The 15443-nt window shown below is 39.7% G+C and overlaps 1 protein-coding gene across 9 annotated transcripts in view; it reads left to right on the top strand.

Annotated features, from left to right (window-relative positions):
- PCNT (pericentrin) overlaps positions 1-15443 on the top strand; it is a 71089-nt gene that overhangs the window by 27932 nt on the left and 27714 nt on the right. For 7 of the 9 annotated variants that reach the window (XM_064433746.1, XM_064433753.1, XM_064433749.1 and 4 more), the window contains 11 exons: positions 83-316; positions 1286-1450; positions 3088-3222; positions 3806-3957; positions 5230-5444; positions 5882-6108; positions 7386-7548; positions 8011-8154; positions 12254-12483; positions 12927-13046; positions 13584-13604. In XM_064433746.1, coding sequence (XP_064289816.1) covers positions 83-316; positions 1286-1450; positions 3088-3222; positions 3806-3957; positions 5230-5444; positions 5882-6108; positions 7386-7548; positions 8011-8154; positions 12254-12483; positions 12927-13046; positions 13584-13604 — 1806 coding nt within the window. The remainder of the gene's footprint in view (positions 1-82; positions 317-1285; positions 1451-3087; positions 3223-3805; positions 3958-5229; positions 5445-5881; positions 6109-7385; positions 7549-8010; positions 8155-12253; positions 12484-12926; positions 13047-13583; positions 13605-15443) is intronic. The other 2 variants (XM_064433754.1, XM_064433748.1) reach the window with 1 other exon arrangement.

The raw sequence follows: 15443 nt of genomic DNA, 5'->3' as shown, positions 1-15443 counted from the left end.
GCAGGACATGTGCTTGACAAATGGGTTGCAAAAATACTTGTACTTTTTTTCCCTCCCCTTTTTTTAATTACTGCTTACACAGGATGATCTGAACACAGCTCTTCGAAATCAAAGGCAGTTGCTGGAAGAAGAAAAACGTCTGGCTCTGGATTTGTTACGTGAGGAAGTGTTGCAGATGGAGGAGAAGCACAGGAAAGCACTCCAAGAGCTTCAGGATCTTCATGAAGCAGATATTAGGAAACATAAGGAACAGTTCTCCAGGGAGTTGGAAGAAGAACTGGGGAAACTAAAAGCACAGCATGAACGAGAGCAAGAGGTCAGCTTGCTGCTAATACCTAAACCCAAAACAATCCATGTTTTATCATAAAGTAAATTCAGTTTTATTAAGCTTAGAAATAGGGCTGTACATCTAGATGGTTTTGGAATGTAATAGTGCTAACAATAAGAGGAGACAATCTGACTTGTGCAGATGCAAGCAGTCACTGGTGTTATATTACACTTATGTAGTGTTTTATTACACTCATGTAGTAGGAAAAGTCCCAAACAAAATGAGCTTGATCCAGCTATAACCACAGAACACATGAAGTTAAAATATTACTTACTTTTGCTTTTTCACTTACTAAATTGAAAATTCGATCACATTTCAAATAACTCTTAAATCACTTTTAGAAGAATAGATTGTCTGGGGAGGAAGTTTCATGAGTTTCTTGGGAGGGCCTAATGGTGATTCAGTCTTCAAGCACATCATCCTACAAACAGGATTTGTATTCTGATGAGTACAGTGACTCTTCTTAGAGAAAACAGTAGGAAAAAGAGCCCTAGATGACCAGAAATCTCTCAGACATTTCACTGTTGTATCCCAGGATAATTGCATTAGAGATGTGTAATTTTTGCTCCCATTTGAACAAGGGAAATCGTATCTTAACAAAACATGCTTTCCCTGTGTTTCTCTCCCCTTCTTTCCTCTTTATTTTTTTAATTGCTTTTAGAGAAGTGTCGGTTGGAAAGAGTAAGTCAGGAATACTTGGTTAGTCTGGCCTGATGGTCTCATGAATACAGGAGATACTTGATACCTAATGCCTGGTTGCTTATCTATTTTTATCAACCTGCTTTTTTTCTATACTCAGCATGGTGATAGACAGCAGCCCTGTATGACCTTGAGGATTGTGAATGTACTCTTCAGAATTTGGTTTAGCTTGATGGGTTTGGTTTGGCTTCATTTGGTTTTCATTTTTTCCTTAATTCTAACACTGTGGCTAAAATATTCTGTATTCCTTGTCTGCAGCTGTATGCTTCTGCATCAGCTTCTGAAGTAAAATCTGTGAGAACAACTCTTCTGGCTCAATTTGAGGAGGTAAAATTGAAGCAGCAGCTTCAGTTCCAGGAGGAGATTGAGCTGTTGAAGTGTCAGTCAGAGTTGCTGCTGGAACAGCAAATTGCACAGCTGAAGGTAGGCTCTGGTGAAAATGCTCTTCTGAATAAGCACTGGGAGTGTGTTTCACTGAAAAGGAGCAATTGATGTAAGATTTTTGTTCTTCAGCCTCTAAAATGGCAGTCTGAGTGAGATCTCTCCCATGCTTCACAATGTTTGAACTAGAAAAACAGCACTGGAAATAAAGCAATGTTCTGTGAGCAATTGTCTTTACCTCAGGGTTGTCTTCAGGTCCTGAACTGGATATGAAATGTCCTTCAGCCAAAACCAAAACAATCAGTGGAGCATGCTCTAAGCAGCATTCCTTGTGTACATGTTCAGTTTGTCACTTGAGACTTTTTCTTCTCAGTGTCTGCAGACTGTGCCCTTCTGTCATCCCACACCTATTGCACATCCTGTGTCTATGTGGCAAAATATTCAGCATTATCTAAGCTTTTACCAAGTGTGTGCTGGCAGTGAACTCTTTGTCTATGAGATACTTTGTTGTTACTCTTGTTGTTAATCTCTGCTTTCATGATAAACATCATGATAAGCATTTTCAAGCTGTTCCCTGCCTCTGGCCCTCTGTGTGGTCGTGGTCACTGTTTGACCCCTCTCTGGCTGGTGCAGCTGTCTTTTGAAACAGAGGGCACAAGTGTGTCCTGCAAAGCTGCTGCAGGTATATTTGGCACTGCTGTCCCCAGCTGAACCCCAGCCTTCAGCTCACAGAAGCTGGGACAGGACTGAGGGTTATGCAGAAATGATCCCTGCTTTTTTCTCTTACGCTACCTTAATTAGCATTTGCAACACCAGAAACTTCACTTTCTGATGGAGCTTTTCCAGGGCTAATTCTCCTGCTGGTGCAGCTGTCTGTGGATTCAGATGGGTTTTTTGCCTCATGTACTTGCTAGCCAGTGTTTTGTCCCAGCAGAGACTGGCTGGATCTCCTTGCAGTGTCAGACTGAGCTGTGTTGTGGGCTGATACAGGTTTTTACAGCAAGCCTTTTCCTTCCCACTCCCCTGTGTTGATTATGCAGTTGTCTTCATGCCAGCCTGTTCCCCTGGTTTCTTCCCTCTGCCTCCCTAGCAGATTTGAGGTATTCAGAATTGCTGTCTGTGCTCTGACTTAACTCTCTGAGTGCTTCTGAGAAGAACAAGCAGGCTGCTTTTGTCCACAAATGACACGTTCTAGGTCAAGAAAAGTCATCCTACCCCTTTGTGTCAGCTCATTTTTACCTTCCTAACTGCTAGAGCATGGGGCAAAGACTGGCTCAGTCCTCTGCAGAGGATCCATCGCAGGTCTTCTGCTCTGAAGTCTTATTTCTTGCCTGGGGAAAAGCTATTTTCTTGACTTGCCAATGTAAAAAATAAGTGTAGTGTATTGGTGTTCACAGATAAAACTGTACCTCATCAGAGCTGAATACAGAGGGACAGTCACTGCCCTGGTTCTGCTGGCCACACTAGTTTTGATTTTGATCACAGTTTCAGCATAATTTTGTTGTTTGGAGGTGTTGATGTGTAAGTTACTGCTTATTATTCTGAGAGGCGAAATGTGTATTTCTAAAGAATACAGAAAAAAATACTGGGGATGTTTGAGGTTTTTTTTGGTGGATGGTGATGGTGTTTCGGCATTTTTTTCTTCTCTCAGTAAATCCAAGTATATGTGATTTATGCAGGAAGAATTTGAAGCTGAAAAAAAGGCATCACTACATGACAAGGAGCAGATGTTGATTCAGGCACAGGCTGCTCACCAAAAGGAACAAGAAATGTTATCAGCCCAGCTGCAGGAAAGAACAGCAATAATTAACCAGGTGTGGAGAAAATACTTTAAACCTAGATTTTAAACGTGCTTTTGGGGTTGTCTTTTAGCACAGGGCTCTCTGCCTCAACGTGTATAGAGGGACTGCAGGTATAATTCTTTTGGTATGTTAGACTAGGGGGATGTTAGTTAATTCTTAGTTAACATTATGTTAATGTTAATTCTTAGTTAACATTAAGAATTTCCTGACTGGGAATGCCTTACTCTTTCCAGCTCTTCTTGTAGGACTTGATGAGGGTTGAGAATGTTGGCATGGGAGCAGAATGCTTTTCTGTCTTTGCAGTTTTCTCCTAAATAATATTTTGGCTTATTTGCTAGTTTACTGATGAGACAGAGCTTCTGACAAAATGGCAGTCATTTGTTTGGCAGCAAAATCTGGAGGTGGGGGTGGGTATATACATACAAATATGTATTTTTATTTATGTGATCATATGTTTTAGTCTGGTATAGGTACCATCTGAAAAAATAAATATAAGATAATGAGTAATTTTTCTAGAAACTTGTTTTCAGGTAGAGTTTATAAAGCAAAGTCTAGGTGAAATTGTTGACTTTGTGTTGTCACTGTACTCCCACAGCTGGAAAAGAAAGTGGCCTCTTTAAAGCAGGAAATAGGGGAGACCAACTCTGAACTAGAGACACTCCTTCAGTGGCGGGGCAGGGAAAACCAAGAAGGAGGAAATTTGGTGGCCTTGCTGAGGTCTGACATGGAGCAGTCCAAGGAGGAAAGGTTTGTTCATCTTTGGTTCCATAATGCTTAGTGCTTTTCTATTTGCTTGTTTTCTCCCTTCTCTTAAAGAAATCAATAACTAAGTAAAATTAAGCCATTTCAAAATAGTAGTGTTGGAGGATGATATATTGCTTTTATTTGCAGATTATTTTGAGGTTTTTTTAATTATCAATCTATTCTGATGTTAAGAGCAAGTTGGGTTTTTTCCTTGCTCTTCTTCTTTCAGTGTGATGAAGACTTTGGTGTTTTGGGGTGTCTGCTGCCTCTAATCTTGGAAAAATCTAAGAAAATGGTGAGAGGTTCTGTGACCAAGAGGCTTTCAGATGGAGTGCATTGGTTTGACATGTCAAGGGGATTAGAGGAGCTGTCATGTTGAATAAGCTTCTAGAATTCCCTCTCTCATCTTTCAGAAACTGGCTTAGTGTTAATCTTAAAACTAAAATACGTTCATAAATAGAAATAGAGCTTTTGTTGTCAGGTCTGCCAGAACCCCCTCTAGTTATTTTGATGTCAGTGATGGTGTAGTAGTGGACTCCTTGCTCCTCCTCCTGTAGCAGTGTCTTCCTTGCTGGTGCTTCCACCAGTATGGAAGGCTGAGATGCTTGTGACTGTTGTGGGACTACTTGTGGAGATGACAAAGGTGTTTTGTTGTGATGCCTTGGGTTTTAGCTTTTATATTTTTCAGATTCTGTGTTGCTTTAGTGTGTAGTTCTGAGCTTCATATTAGGGGATGGTGAGCTCCCTTCACAGAGTAGGGAGGCAAAACAATTCCTTCTCTAGCTGGGGACAAAGGATCCAAATTTCAGGCCCAAGAGCATAAACCATGGTGGACTGAAGAGAGAAAAAGAAGGATGGGACTTCATAACCTAAAGCTGTAATTGGACAATTAACTCCAATATGCAAACGGACCAGACTTATAAAAGTGAGAGACCCCGTGACCTGCTGTGCATTTTGTGACCATTTTGGTTCATCTTGGGTGTAGCCCTGGCTGGGCACTTGTGCTGCCCAAGGTGGATCTGTTGAGGGCTTCTAATAAATCCCTGCTTTATTCTTTAACTCTGTCTAGTCTCTGTTCTAGGTCAGCCTTGACAAGGCATCAGCTTTGCCAGCTCTTTAAAAATGACCTGTTTTTTGTGAGTCATCTGAATGATCTTCACTACTAACTGCCAACCATGGCAGATACCCATTTTAGACTGTCAGATTGACAGGTTCAAAGTGTCTTTCAAATCAAGTGTGTGCAATTTTTCAAATGTTAACATATTTTTGTTCTAGGGAAAAACTGCGTGAATCTTACCAGCACGTTTTGAAACTGCTTATGGAAGTGGTGAAGGCTACAGTAGTTATTGAGGACCTTATCTGTAGCAAGATTGGTCTTTGCCTTGATGACAGTCTGCCTTCTGGAGATTCTAAAGAAGCCCAGAGTATTATGGAAGAAATGGGATTCATGCAGTATTTCAAAGCCAAAGAAAACCATCACCTAGAAAAAGGTGAGTACAAATCAGCAAACCTGGATGTAGTCAGTTCATGTTCTTGAAAACTGCCTTTTCATATCCTTTTGTATGGATGAAGATCAGAAGGAGAATCTCTTTTTGCAATGTTTGTGTCTTTCAAAGCCCGTCCACACTTAAGATAGTGTCTGCCAGTGTTCTCTCAGTTTAATTCTTTTAATAGTGCAATTACTAAAATGTTGTTAGAAAAGCTTGTGTAGATCATGGGGCAGGAAAGACTTGGTGAATGCAGAGTTCCAGGTCCTGATGTATAGCACAAGATTGCCAAACCTTGTGAAAAGCCCTCATGATTTTTCAGCATTGAGTTGTTGATGGGTCCAAGTTCTCATCTCGTACTGCATGTCCAGGACCATGTCTCTGCCTGATGTCAGTTTTCTGGGTGACCAATTTTGTCACTTTTCTGTGTTTTCCAATAGCTTCCTTGTTTTCAGTAGAGGAGCTGCTTGATGAAACTCTCACAGAGCACAACCAGCTGTCTCTAGGGACTGATGAGGTGTCTGAGCTGAGCCAATACTTATGTGAAAGTGTTTTTGCAAAGCCAGAATTGGCGTTTGAAAGTGAAGAAGCGATACTGAAAATTTGTCATCGTTTGCGCACTGCAGTGGAGAGACTTCTGGAGCTGGTTACAGAGTCAACTAAACAAGTAAAGCTTTTTAATGTGTACAGAGCCAACCTAGTGTGGTGGAAGATGTCCTTGCTCATGGCAGGGGTTTGGAACTAGCTGGTCTTTAAAGGTCCCTTTCAAACCAAACCATTCCATGATTTTGTGTATAATACTGAAAATGTGAAATCAGTTTTAAAGCTGTGTATTCAACCTTTCAACAGATCCTATGGGAAGGCAATAGATTGGTCACTTGAAGTAGATGTAAACTAGGATTTTAAATTAATTTGGAAACTTCCAAATGAATTTAGAGGAGACAAGGAGATTTTTTGAGGGTGTTTTATCGCACTTCACATTGATGCCTTTTCAACACCGATAAGCAGGTACAGGAGAACTCAGTCCAAGGTCAGAATGCTTGGTGAATATGTAGATAGCAGCAAACAAATGTCCTTGTAATTATATGCTGCTTTAATTGTGACAAAAGTTGATGCACTTAGTGCATTCATAAAAGAACTTGAGTATTTCCATACTGGCTTTTGTAGTGTCTAAACTGCACATCTGGGTTGCTTGATAAGCACTGTGTACATGTGAGGATTTAATTTAGTGTGACAATAATTAGTTTGTTGGGTAAGGAAGTCCCTGATTGAAGAGAAGATGGCAAGGGAAAAACATATCTGAAATTAATCTACTCATTTTGGATATTTTGTCAAACCCAGAGATACGTGTCTGTGTGAAATGTATATTCACCATCTTCAAAAATCCCTCTTAGAATGAGGTGCATAAATTTAATTTTAGGTACTGATGGTGGTTCCACTGAGACATAGCTAACTTGTGGTTAAAGCACTTGCCCAAGCCATGGCAGATCTGGGTTCTAGGTGACCCTCATCAGCTGTGATCCAGCATACTTTGCTCGCTGGGGGTGTTCCTTGGAAACCTGATGATATGTGGACTTCACTGTCTATTAGATGTGACTGATTCTCTTGGAGAATTTAAGTGGATGCTTTGAATTTCAAGTGGCTCAGGAAGTGTCAAGCTAAGCAGTTTAGCCAAGAGGGAGGTATTTCTTTTTATGCACAGTGAAGAAACTTATGTTCCTAAGCAGGACTTGTGACAAAAATACTGGTATGCAAGTACAGGGATTCACCAAAGGGTCTAGAGGTTTTGGGCAAAGTCAGCTTAGTACAGAAATGAAACTTCAAATCTTGGACCTTAATGCATAAATGTTATTAAAAATTTTAGGTTTTTGTTGAAATGTCTTTGGTGTTGTTGCCTTGCATGTGCATCTGAGGTCTGATGCTGGGGCAATTATTCCCTTGCAGCTGGAGAAGATGCATGAGAACCATGCCCAGTTTGAGGAGGAGTTCAGCCGCCGCAACCGGGAGACGGCCCAGGTGGTGAGCCAGCACCAGGAGCTGATGGAGTGCCTCAGTGAGGAGAGCGAGGCCAAGAACCAGCTGGCACTGGAGCTTCACAAGGCAGAGGGTAAGAAACAGAGCCTGGCTGAGATTGCAGTGTCATTTACCCACAGCTTTTTCCTCCCAATATCTGTGATATGCTTTCCTGGGTTTCTTGGGCTCTAAATCGAACATTTGATCTTACTTCCTGGAGGTTGTTTCTTGAAACATCAGCCCTTAGTAGAGGATGTGTTGTAAGCTCATCTGAGGCCATCAAAGCTTAATGATCCCCATTTGAACCCGACAGGTTTGGAGACACTTTGTGTTGTGTCAGCCTCATAAAATCTTGATAATCTTAGAATACATAACTAGTACATTTTATTCCTCAAGATACTTCAAAAGCCTAGCTACACTATAAATATAAATCATCATCTTCCTTTTTGTCACCTTCCATCATTTGGAAGAAGTTGTTTACTGATGTTTTCAAGGTGCTTTTTCCCAGCAGATGAGGTTGTCTATGGCTTTATTTGCATTCTGTCTTGGCTTCCAGGCATTATTGAAGGCTACGTTGCAGAAAAAGCTGCGTTAGAAGAGGCCTTAAACCTGAAAGAGGAATCTGAGCGTCGTCTTGTTGTGGAGCTGGAGAACATGAGGGAGCGCTTCCAGGAGCTCACCCAGGAGCAGGCAATTCTTGGTGAGTAGAGGGTACAGAATTCTTAGCACAAAACTAACTTTCCTCCAGCCAGGGCACATTGCAGTGTCCTCCTGTCATGGGTCAGTTTGGCTTGATGACTAATGAACAGCTCAGACTGGTACACAGGTGAGAGGCTCTTCCTGTAAAGGCAGAAAGCTCTCCAGACATGGACCAAGGTCATCAGGAGCTTTGTGGCACAATAAAGATGAAATTCCTAAAGGTTGACACTGTCTGTATTTACGTACACTATCTGTATTCCATTCTGTGTTTTGGTGGTCTAGAAGATGAAACGGATCACAATGCCCTATTCATCTTGTCCATGTGTCTGTGTTTTGATTTCTAGGAACACCTGCTGCTAATGTAGCACAAAAAGAAGGTTCAGGTTTGTAATGACAAGTGTGGAGTTTTTCTTGCTGTGTTGCTGTAACACTGAGTGAATGAATTGATAATTATTTTTTAACAATGAGGAATAGTACTTAATAATTAGGCCCAACACGTTGCTGGGTTTATAAGTGTCTTGGCCATAAAAAGCTATGACTTCTGTGGTGCAAAATTAGGAATATTCAATTCAATAATGAATATTTGAAGTGAAAAAGATGTTTTGCTTCCATCAGGCTTAAAGTGCATTGTGCCATTGTCTTTGTATTTGCCAGCTACATTTTTTTGAGGGGATAGAGTGGGTTGCAAGCTGGCTGTGACCTGCTAGTGATACAAAGTTGGCTGTCAAAATGAGTAAATTAAGTTAAAGGGATGGGAAAAAAAGAAAAGTATTTGAGGTGACATAAAACTGAGCTAAAAAAAGTACAGCAAGAACTGAAGGATATCTAAGGGAGATGAGAGAAATGTAACTGAATGGATTGGTAGGTCAGAAAAAATAAAAGCAGAATGGTAGGGAAGGCTACCAAGTAAAGAAATAAAAGAAGAAACCAGAAATAAGCAGGAAGGATCCTTAGAGTTACACACTAATTTTGGAAGTCAAGTGCTGTAGTCAAATTTGTAGATGCCAAATTGAAAGCAATTTTTTTTCCTCCTGAACTGAAGTTTGCATACTACACTCCTGAGTGCCTAACATTTAGATCTGGTAAATTCATAGTTCACATTATTATTTTGTGGTCTACTTGAAATATAATTCTCCTATTGTGTTTTAGATTAATTGTATTTATACACATGTATATATTCATAGATTCTTGCATAGTCACTGTTTCTTGTTTCTGGACTTTTTCTTTTCCCTAGAGAGTGTGAGCTGAGTAAACCAAATCACTCAGGTGAATAAAAAGTTATGTAGGTAAATTCCTGTTAGAGTCAAAAAGCTGCACTGAGTTTTCTTACCCATTACTGTATCTTTATTCCTTCTGTCCATTCACATCTCCCTCAATCGCTATTTTTAGTTTAACCTATTTTTGGTGTCCACCTCACTGTCCTGAAATTTGCTGCTGCCCTCTGTAGAGCCGAGTTGGTTATGGTGTATTTTAGGATTGACATTCTCCCAGGAGCTGCAGCCCAGCTCTTGCCAGCAGCTCCTTAGAACTTGAGCAGTTCCTTTTGCTGCAAGGGCCAAGTGCTGAAATCCATCCCCTTTCCCTCACCCCAGTCATCTGTAGTACTTTTCCTCAGGTTTGGAATTGTTTGTAGTATGTGAAAAACATGATAAATATAAATCATATTGTTTGGAGCTGATTGACGTAGGTTTATTCCTTGAAAAGCTGACTTCTCCTGTTTTCCATGTGGAGTACTAATGTGAGTAGAATGGCCTTGCTAATTAAAACTCTTTTGGAATGGAGCTTGGCATTTGCTAATGATCTGGGGAGTGGGAAGGAGTGTGCTGGGGCCTTTCCCGAGGGGAACTGCATGATGTGAAGTAGCATTAATAAAATAGGTTTGTCTCTACAAAGAAACAAATCTGTGAGCTGGTGATCTGTTGGTGTGTTGCTTGAAATTCTGTTTATACACTTGAGGAACATGTGCTTAAAAAAAAAAAAAGTCAGAAAGATTGAGCTTAGAGGTTACCAAAATTTGACACCTGCTTTCTATGAAATACTGCTGATTCCAGGTAAAATCTGCTTGCCTAATTATTTTTTTCAATTAATTTGCATTTCTGTCTGAGGAGGTGACTGTGACTGTGTAGGTCAGTGTTACCTAATCAGTATTTTGTTCCTCTAAAAAGCACTAGTGTTCCTCTGGAAGCTAAAAAAGAAGCCATCAGCCAAGTTTCTTACCATGTAGGAGGCAAAATTCTTGTACTTATTTTCCCAAATACCAATTGTTTTTTTTTCCAGGGTCAGTCTAAATCCATGACCCTTCCTTTGGGTGCCCAAATATCTCTAGCACCTGACCTTGCCCTCCTCTCTGCACCATGTATTAGTAAATACACTAGAGTGCTATTTTATTCCAGTTATTCCCATCTCCTGCTTGGCAAAAGATCATCTCTGTCATGCACCTATGGCTGGGATCGGATGTCCTAATGGAATTCAGATATTGTTGGGTTTTGTGGGTTTTTTCTGTTGCATTATATGGTACATGTAATATATTATATGTATAATACAGCTCCAAGGGGACTGGGAGAGAAATTAGGGCAGAGTTTTCACTTCATGCCTGCTGTCAGAGCCTGAGTTACATCCACAACCAAATGAACTTGTGATTATTTAAAAATAAAATAGAAAGTGGGGAGTGTGGCACAGTGATTGCACTGTGGTTATTATGTAGGCTATAATTAGTGCTTGGAGTGAAATGTAGTTGGAGTGTAACTGTAACCCACAACGGGATTGCTGTGGAGCTCCAGAGCTCACGTAGTCCATGTTTTTGTCCCAAACTTTCCTTCTTTCTCTTTGTCTGGCTTTTTTTTTTTCCCCAGAGCCGATGAATTCACAGACTCTTCTCATTGTTGTCCATTATCCTCACTGTGGTGATGTTTTCCCCAATGTGTAGTGTAAATGTTGTTGCATTATTCCAAGCCTGTCACACTTTTCTTTTTATACATGAACATGGAAATTTTCATGTTTTTTTGCTGAATATCAAGGGTCTAGAAATGTCATTAAATATCTGTGGATAATGAAGCCCTAGAAGAAATGTTTGTTGTAGGTAGGCTGTGGTAGTAAAGATTTGTAAGAGCAGCTTTAATGACATTAGGTCAGAAATCACATGCATTGTATGGTTCATACTTCAAAAAGGGAATTGTCTCTTCTGGAAATTAGGCTGGATGATTTCTTAAGGTCCTTGTTGCATCACAGACTTACCTTTAACCTGGAGACCAAAAACGTTTGAGGTGAATAATGCAACATTTGAAAACTAAAATCATGAGCTGTTGCAGGACCTTGCTTTGATACAAAACAGACAGGCTTGTTTTCATTCTCAGGTTACTAACTATATTCACAATTAAAGTAACTTTTCTCCAAGAGTGTTCACAGTTTTGGTCTCCTAAACAATGTATTCAGTGCATCCAACTGATTGAAAATGCAGTTTGTAGCTATAAATTAACTCTTGATAACTTAAATAGTTTTAGCTATGTGCACTTCCCTTTTTTGGTATTTCTTTTTCTGCATAGGGGAAATATGTGCCATCTTTTTTTTCCCAGGTGTTTTCTTCCCTTTATAACCTCAGAACTGGACTGATTTTCTGTAAGCATGATTTTTCTCTGGGTTTTAATCCCCACTCAGGTTCAGAGAAGTACATTTACTTGAATTTTGTTTTTTCATAGCAGCTGCCTTCAGGGTCAGGCTGAGGCCCAGTGGCCCCTGGAAAGATGGTCTGGGTGCTGACTCTGCAGTAGAGATGGCAGCAGCAGTATCCAGCATGGCACAAGGCAGGAGCCATGGAGAAGCTAGCCCAAGACTGGATTTTGCATGGCTAAGGAGGATCTTGGCATGAGAGTTTAGAGGAACTGAGAGTTCTCTATTGCATGGCTTGATCAAGGAGAGATTTGGGACAGAAGGGTGGCAAGGATTTAGGGTAGAGCAGGATAAGATGTCTCTTAACAGCTCACCTCAGGAAAAAATATTTTTCCTTGTTTTGATGCTAAAATACCCAAATTTAATCTCATCCAAAATATTTTGCTTTTGTACCCTCCGCTGACAACTTTTATTATTTTTGTGTCCTTACTCAGGTCTACTCAAGGAAGTAGAATTTTTGTCCAAGGAGAAACTTGAGCTCCAGTGTCAGGCAGAAAAGGACCATTCCAACTTGCGCTCTCAGATGAAGGTGTTGGAGGTGGAACTGGAAGAGCAGCTGCAAAGTAACCAAGACCTGGCTACAAAGCTACTGGAGATTACTGAATTAAAACAGCAAATTGAAGTTCTTGAAAAGCAGCTTAAAAACCAGAGGCAGTTCATGGATGTAAGTAAGAGACAACATTTCCATGGGTTTGGAGGTGATGAATTCTCATCCTGGTTTGAGACATGGAAGGTGGTTCCCAAAATGGGCTCTATTTTTAGTTTTTGTTGAAATTAAGACCTTGGTGTGCTAGTCTCATGAAAGAATAAAAAAGTTAAATTTTCTATTCAGTTTTTGTAGTATTGCAGGGTAATTCTTCCTTTTTATTAAATGATAATTGTGGTTTATATGTATGTTGTAGTCAAAATAGGTGCTTTCTCTTTTTTTTATTTCCCTGTCATAGATATGCTTTCAGGACTTACTAGAAGGTAGTCCTGATTAATTATTAATTATAAGTTAACTATTTTTAAAATTAACAATTTCTTCACCACAAAAACAAACCCTTGTACTCAGGATTGTAATGAAATCTTCAAAAATATTTTGATTCTGTCTGGCTGGGTTTACAGGAACAAGCCATAGAAAGGGAACATGAACGCGATGATTTTCAGCAGGAAATTCAAAAATTGGAAGAACAGTTAAAACTGTCAGCAAAATCACAGACTTCAGGACAGTCCAGAGAGCATAGGGTGAGTAAAATCAGACTTGGTGGCAACAGAGTTTGTTTAATTACAAATAAATATCAAAACTGTATGTTCTTGGGGGTCTGACTCATGGGAGAGGTTTTTTCCTCTGTTACCCAGAGGGCAGATTTGTCCCCAGCTGATTGAACTACATTTAGGCAATGAGGCTGCACTTGTATTATTTGTTATGGAGATGGAGAGAACTGTTGCAGGTGCTTTACAATAAAGTTTGAGTCTGGTTTAAAGGAACCTCTGGGCCTGGTTTAAATGAACCAAGGAGGACAATACTACAGACACTGCTCTAAAAAGCACCTCCAAGAAATGACTTCTGGGTTCTAAATGTGTTCATTTTTTCCACCTAAACAATTGTAATAGAGATGTCCTTTGTCTGCATGCCTCATCCTGTTTAAGTTTATGAATGAGTCCTTGTTTACACAGTTTTGTTTTTTTGATGCTTGGCTTCAAAGATTAACTTTTGCTTTTTTTTCCTTTTTGATTGGTTGTTTGTTTTGTTTTTTTTTCACATAAATGAACATTATACAGAACTATGAATTGATTCTACAGGTATGGAAAACAGCATGAATGCCTCTTAACTTTTCTTTCCTTTTCCTTTCAATCCCTTCTAGATATGCTTTAGCTTTTCTCCTCTTCTTGGTATGTCAAGGCATGACTTGGAGCTAAGAATACAAGTTTTAGGGTGGCAGAATTCTTGCAGGGAATGAATGACTGCTTTCAATTTAATTTTCTGTGCATAGGTACTTAGTTCTCCTGGCTTATTGCTCAGAGGTGTTACAGGCAGTTATTCACTGAAACAGCCTTTTGGTATAAGATGAGAAGTTGAGGTTTGGAGCATGAAACAAAGATACTGGAATGGTGATGATAAAACTGTGCCTTTTGTTGGTGGCCTAGTTCTTATCAAAACTTGTAGTTAATTTCATTTCCATCTGTCTATTTATGTACAGTTATGGAATTGTGTACCTCAGTGTTAGAGGTGCACATCCATATCTTAAATATGAATGAATTTCCAGTAAATGAATTTCCCATGCTGGAGGGCATAGCTGAAAAAATGAATGCTGTATCTTTGCAACCTCTCTCAGAAAGGATGAAAACTTGGAGAAACAGACACAAGGATGGTAACTAAACAAGTGACATTTGTGGGCAGGGTGAGCTATACAGGCATTACCAAACAGAAATGTTTGTTCACTTGTTTAATGCAGCTGTAACATCAGTAAGTGCTTAACTCCCTCCAAACCAGGTTGAGTGAACTCCTGATTTCTGCATGTAGCACTTAGAACAAGTTTCCCCCTCTGGTGTTTACTAGGTACAAGGTATGTGTAAGTGGGATTATTTTGTAAAAAGTGCTGACTGGTTCTTGGAGCTGCACTGTGAGAGTGAAGGTTATGTGGAAGTGTTTTCTTAGCTACAGGATTGCAGCACCAGCTTTCTAGCAATGTGGTGTTAAAATCATGCTTTTTTTGTCTGAAGTGTCAAAGTTTGGGGATTCTGATGCCAAAACCTTGTAGCATTAGAAAGATTAGACTTCTTGAAGATTTTTCTGTACCCAAAAGCTTTCCTGTAAGACCTGTGTTATGGTTAGCAGTGGTCAGTTGCTGATGAGATGAGAAGGGATTAAGATATACACACAGTCAAGGAAATGTTAGTGCCTGTAAGCAGCTTGAAAATGTAATCTTCATAACTTCTGGTTTTCTTGACCTGTCTCCTACACTCTCCCTGTTGATTATTTGACTCTCTGATTTGCTCAAGTGTGTTTTCTTGCTTTAGTTATATCTGAACAATACTTTGAAGATGTAGAGATCTATGTTAATGCAAAGAAGTTTTATTTCATGATGTTGAAGTGGGATTTACATTAATTCAGATACTTTCTGATAAACAAAACATTTATTTTGTAAAATCCCATCTTCCTTGCTCATGGGTATTGACCAAATTACTTCTCCATTCCCACTGCTTTCCTGCCTGAGCTTGCTTTCACTATGCTAAATGACTGTATCACACCCTGAGATAGTGTGTCTGTCACACTGAAGCTCCTAGCCTTGCCTTCACCTTGATTACTGGGATCAATGAATGACTGTTTTCCTGCAGCTAAATTCAGAATTTGTATGCTCTTCATATTTAAATGATTTTTGCAAAGTTAAGTACCTGACCTATGTTGACTCCTGGGAGTCTTTTTGATGACATATTTATCCTTCAGTTCCTGGTATCTTCCTCTAAACTGGAATTCCTTGGAATATTGGAAGAGGGTTCTGAGGTTACAGAAATAAATACAATGCTATTATTAATAACTCATGTAGTCTTGGTGGGTTTTTAATCTGATAACCAACTAACCCCATCACCAAAAGGCTCCTTTGAGAGTATACCTTCATCTAGTACTTTGAGAGTACTGCA

The sequence above is a fragment of the Passer domesticus genome, chromosome 10 (genome assembly GCF_036417665.1).
Source record: "Passer domesticus isolate bPasDom1 chromosome 10, bPasDom1.hap1, whole genome shotgun sequence".
NCBI classification, from domain to species: Eukaryota; Metazoa; Chordata; class Aves; order Passeriformes; family Passeridae; genus Passer; species Passer domesticus.
The sequence above is the reverse complement of the archived record's forward strand: the minus strand, read 5'-3'. Positions and strand labels throughout refer to the sequence as shown.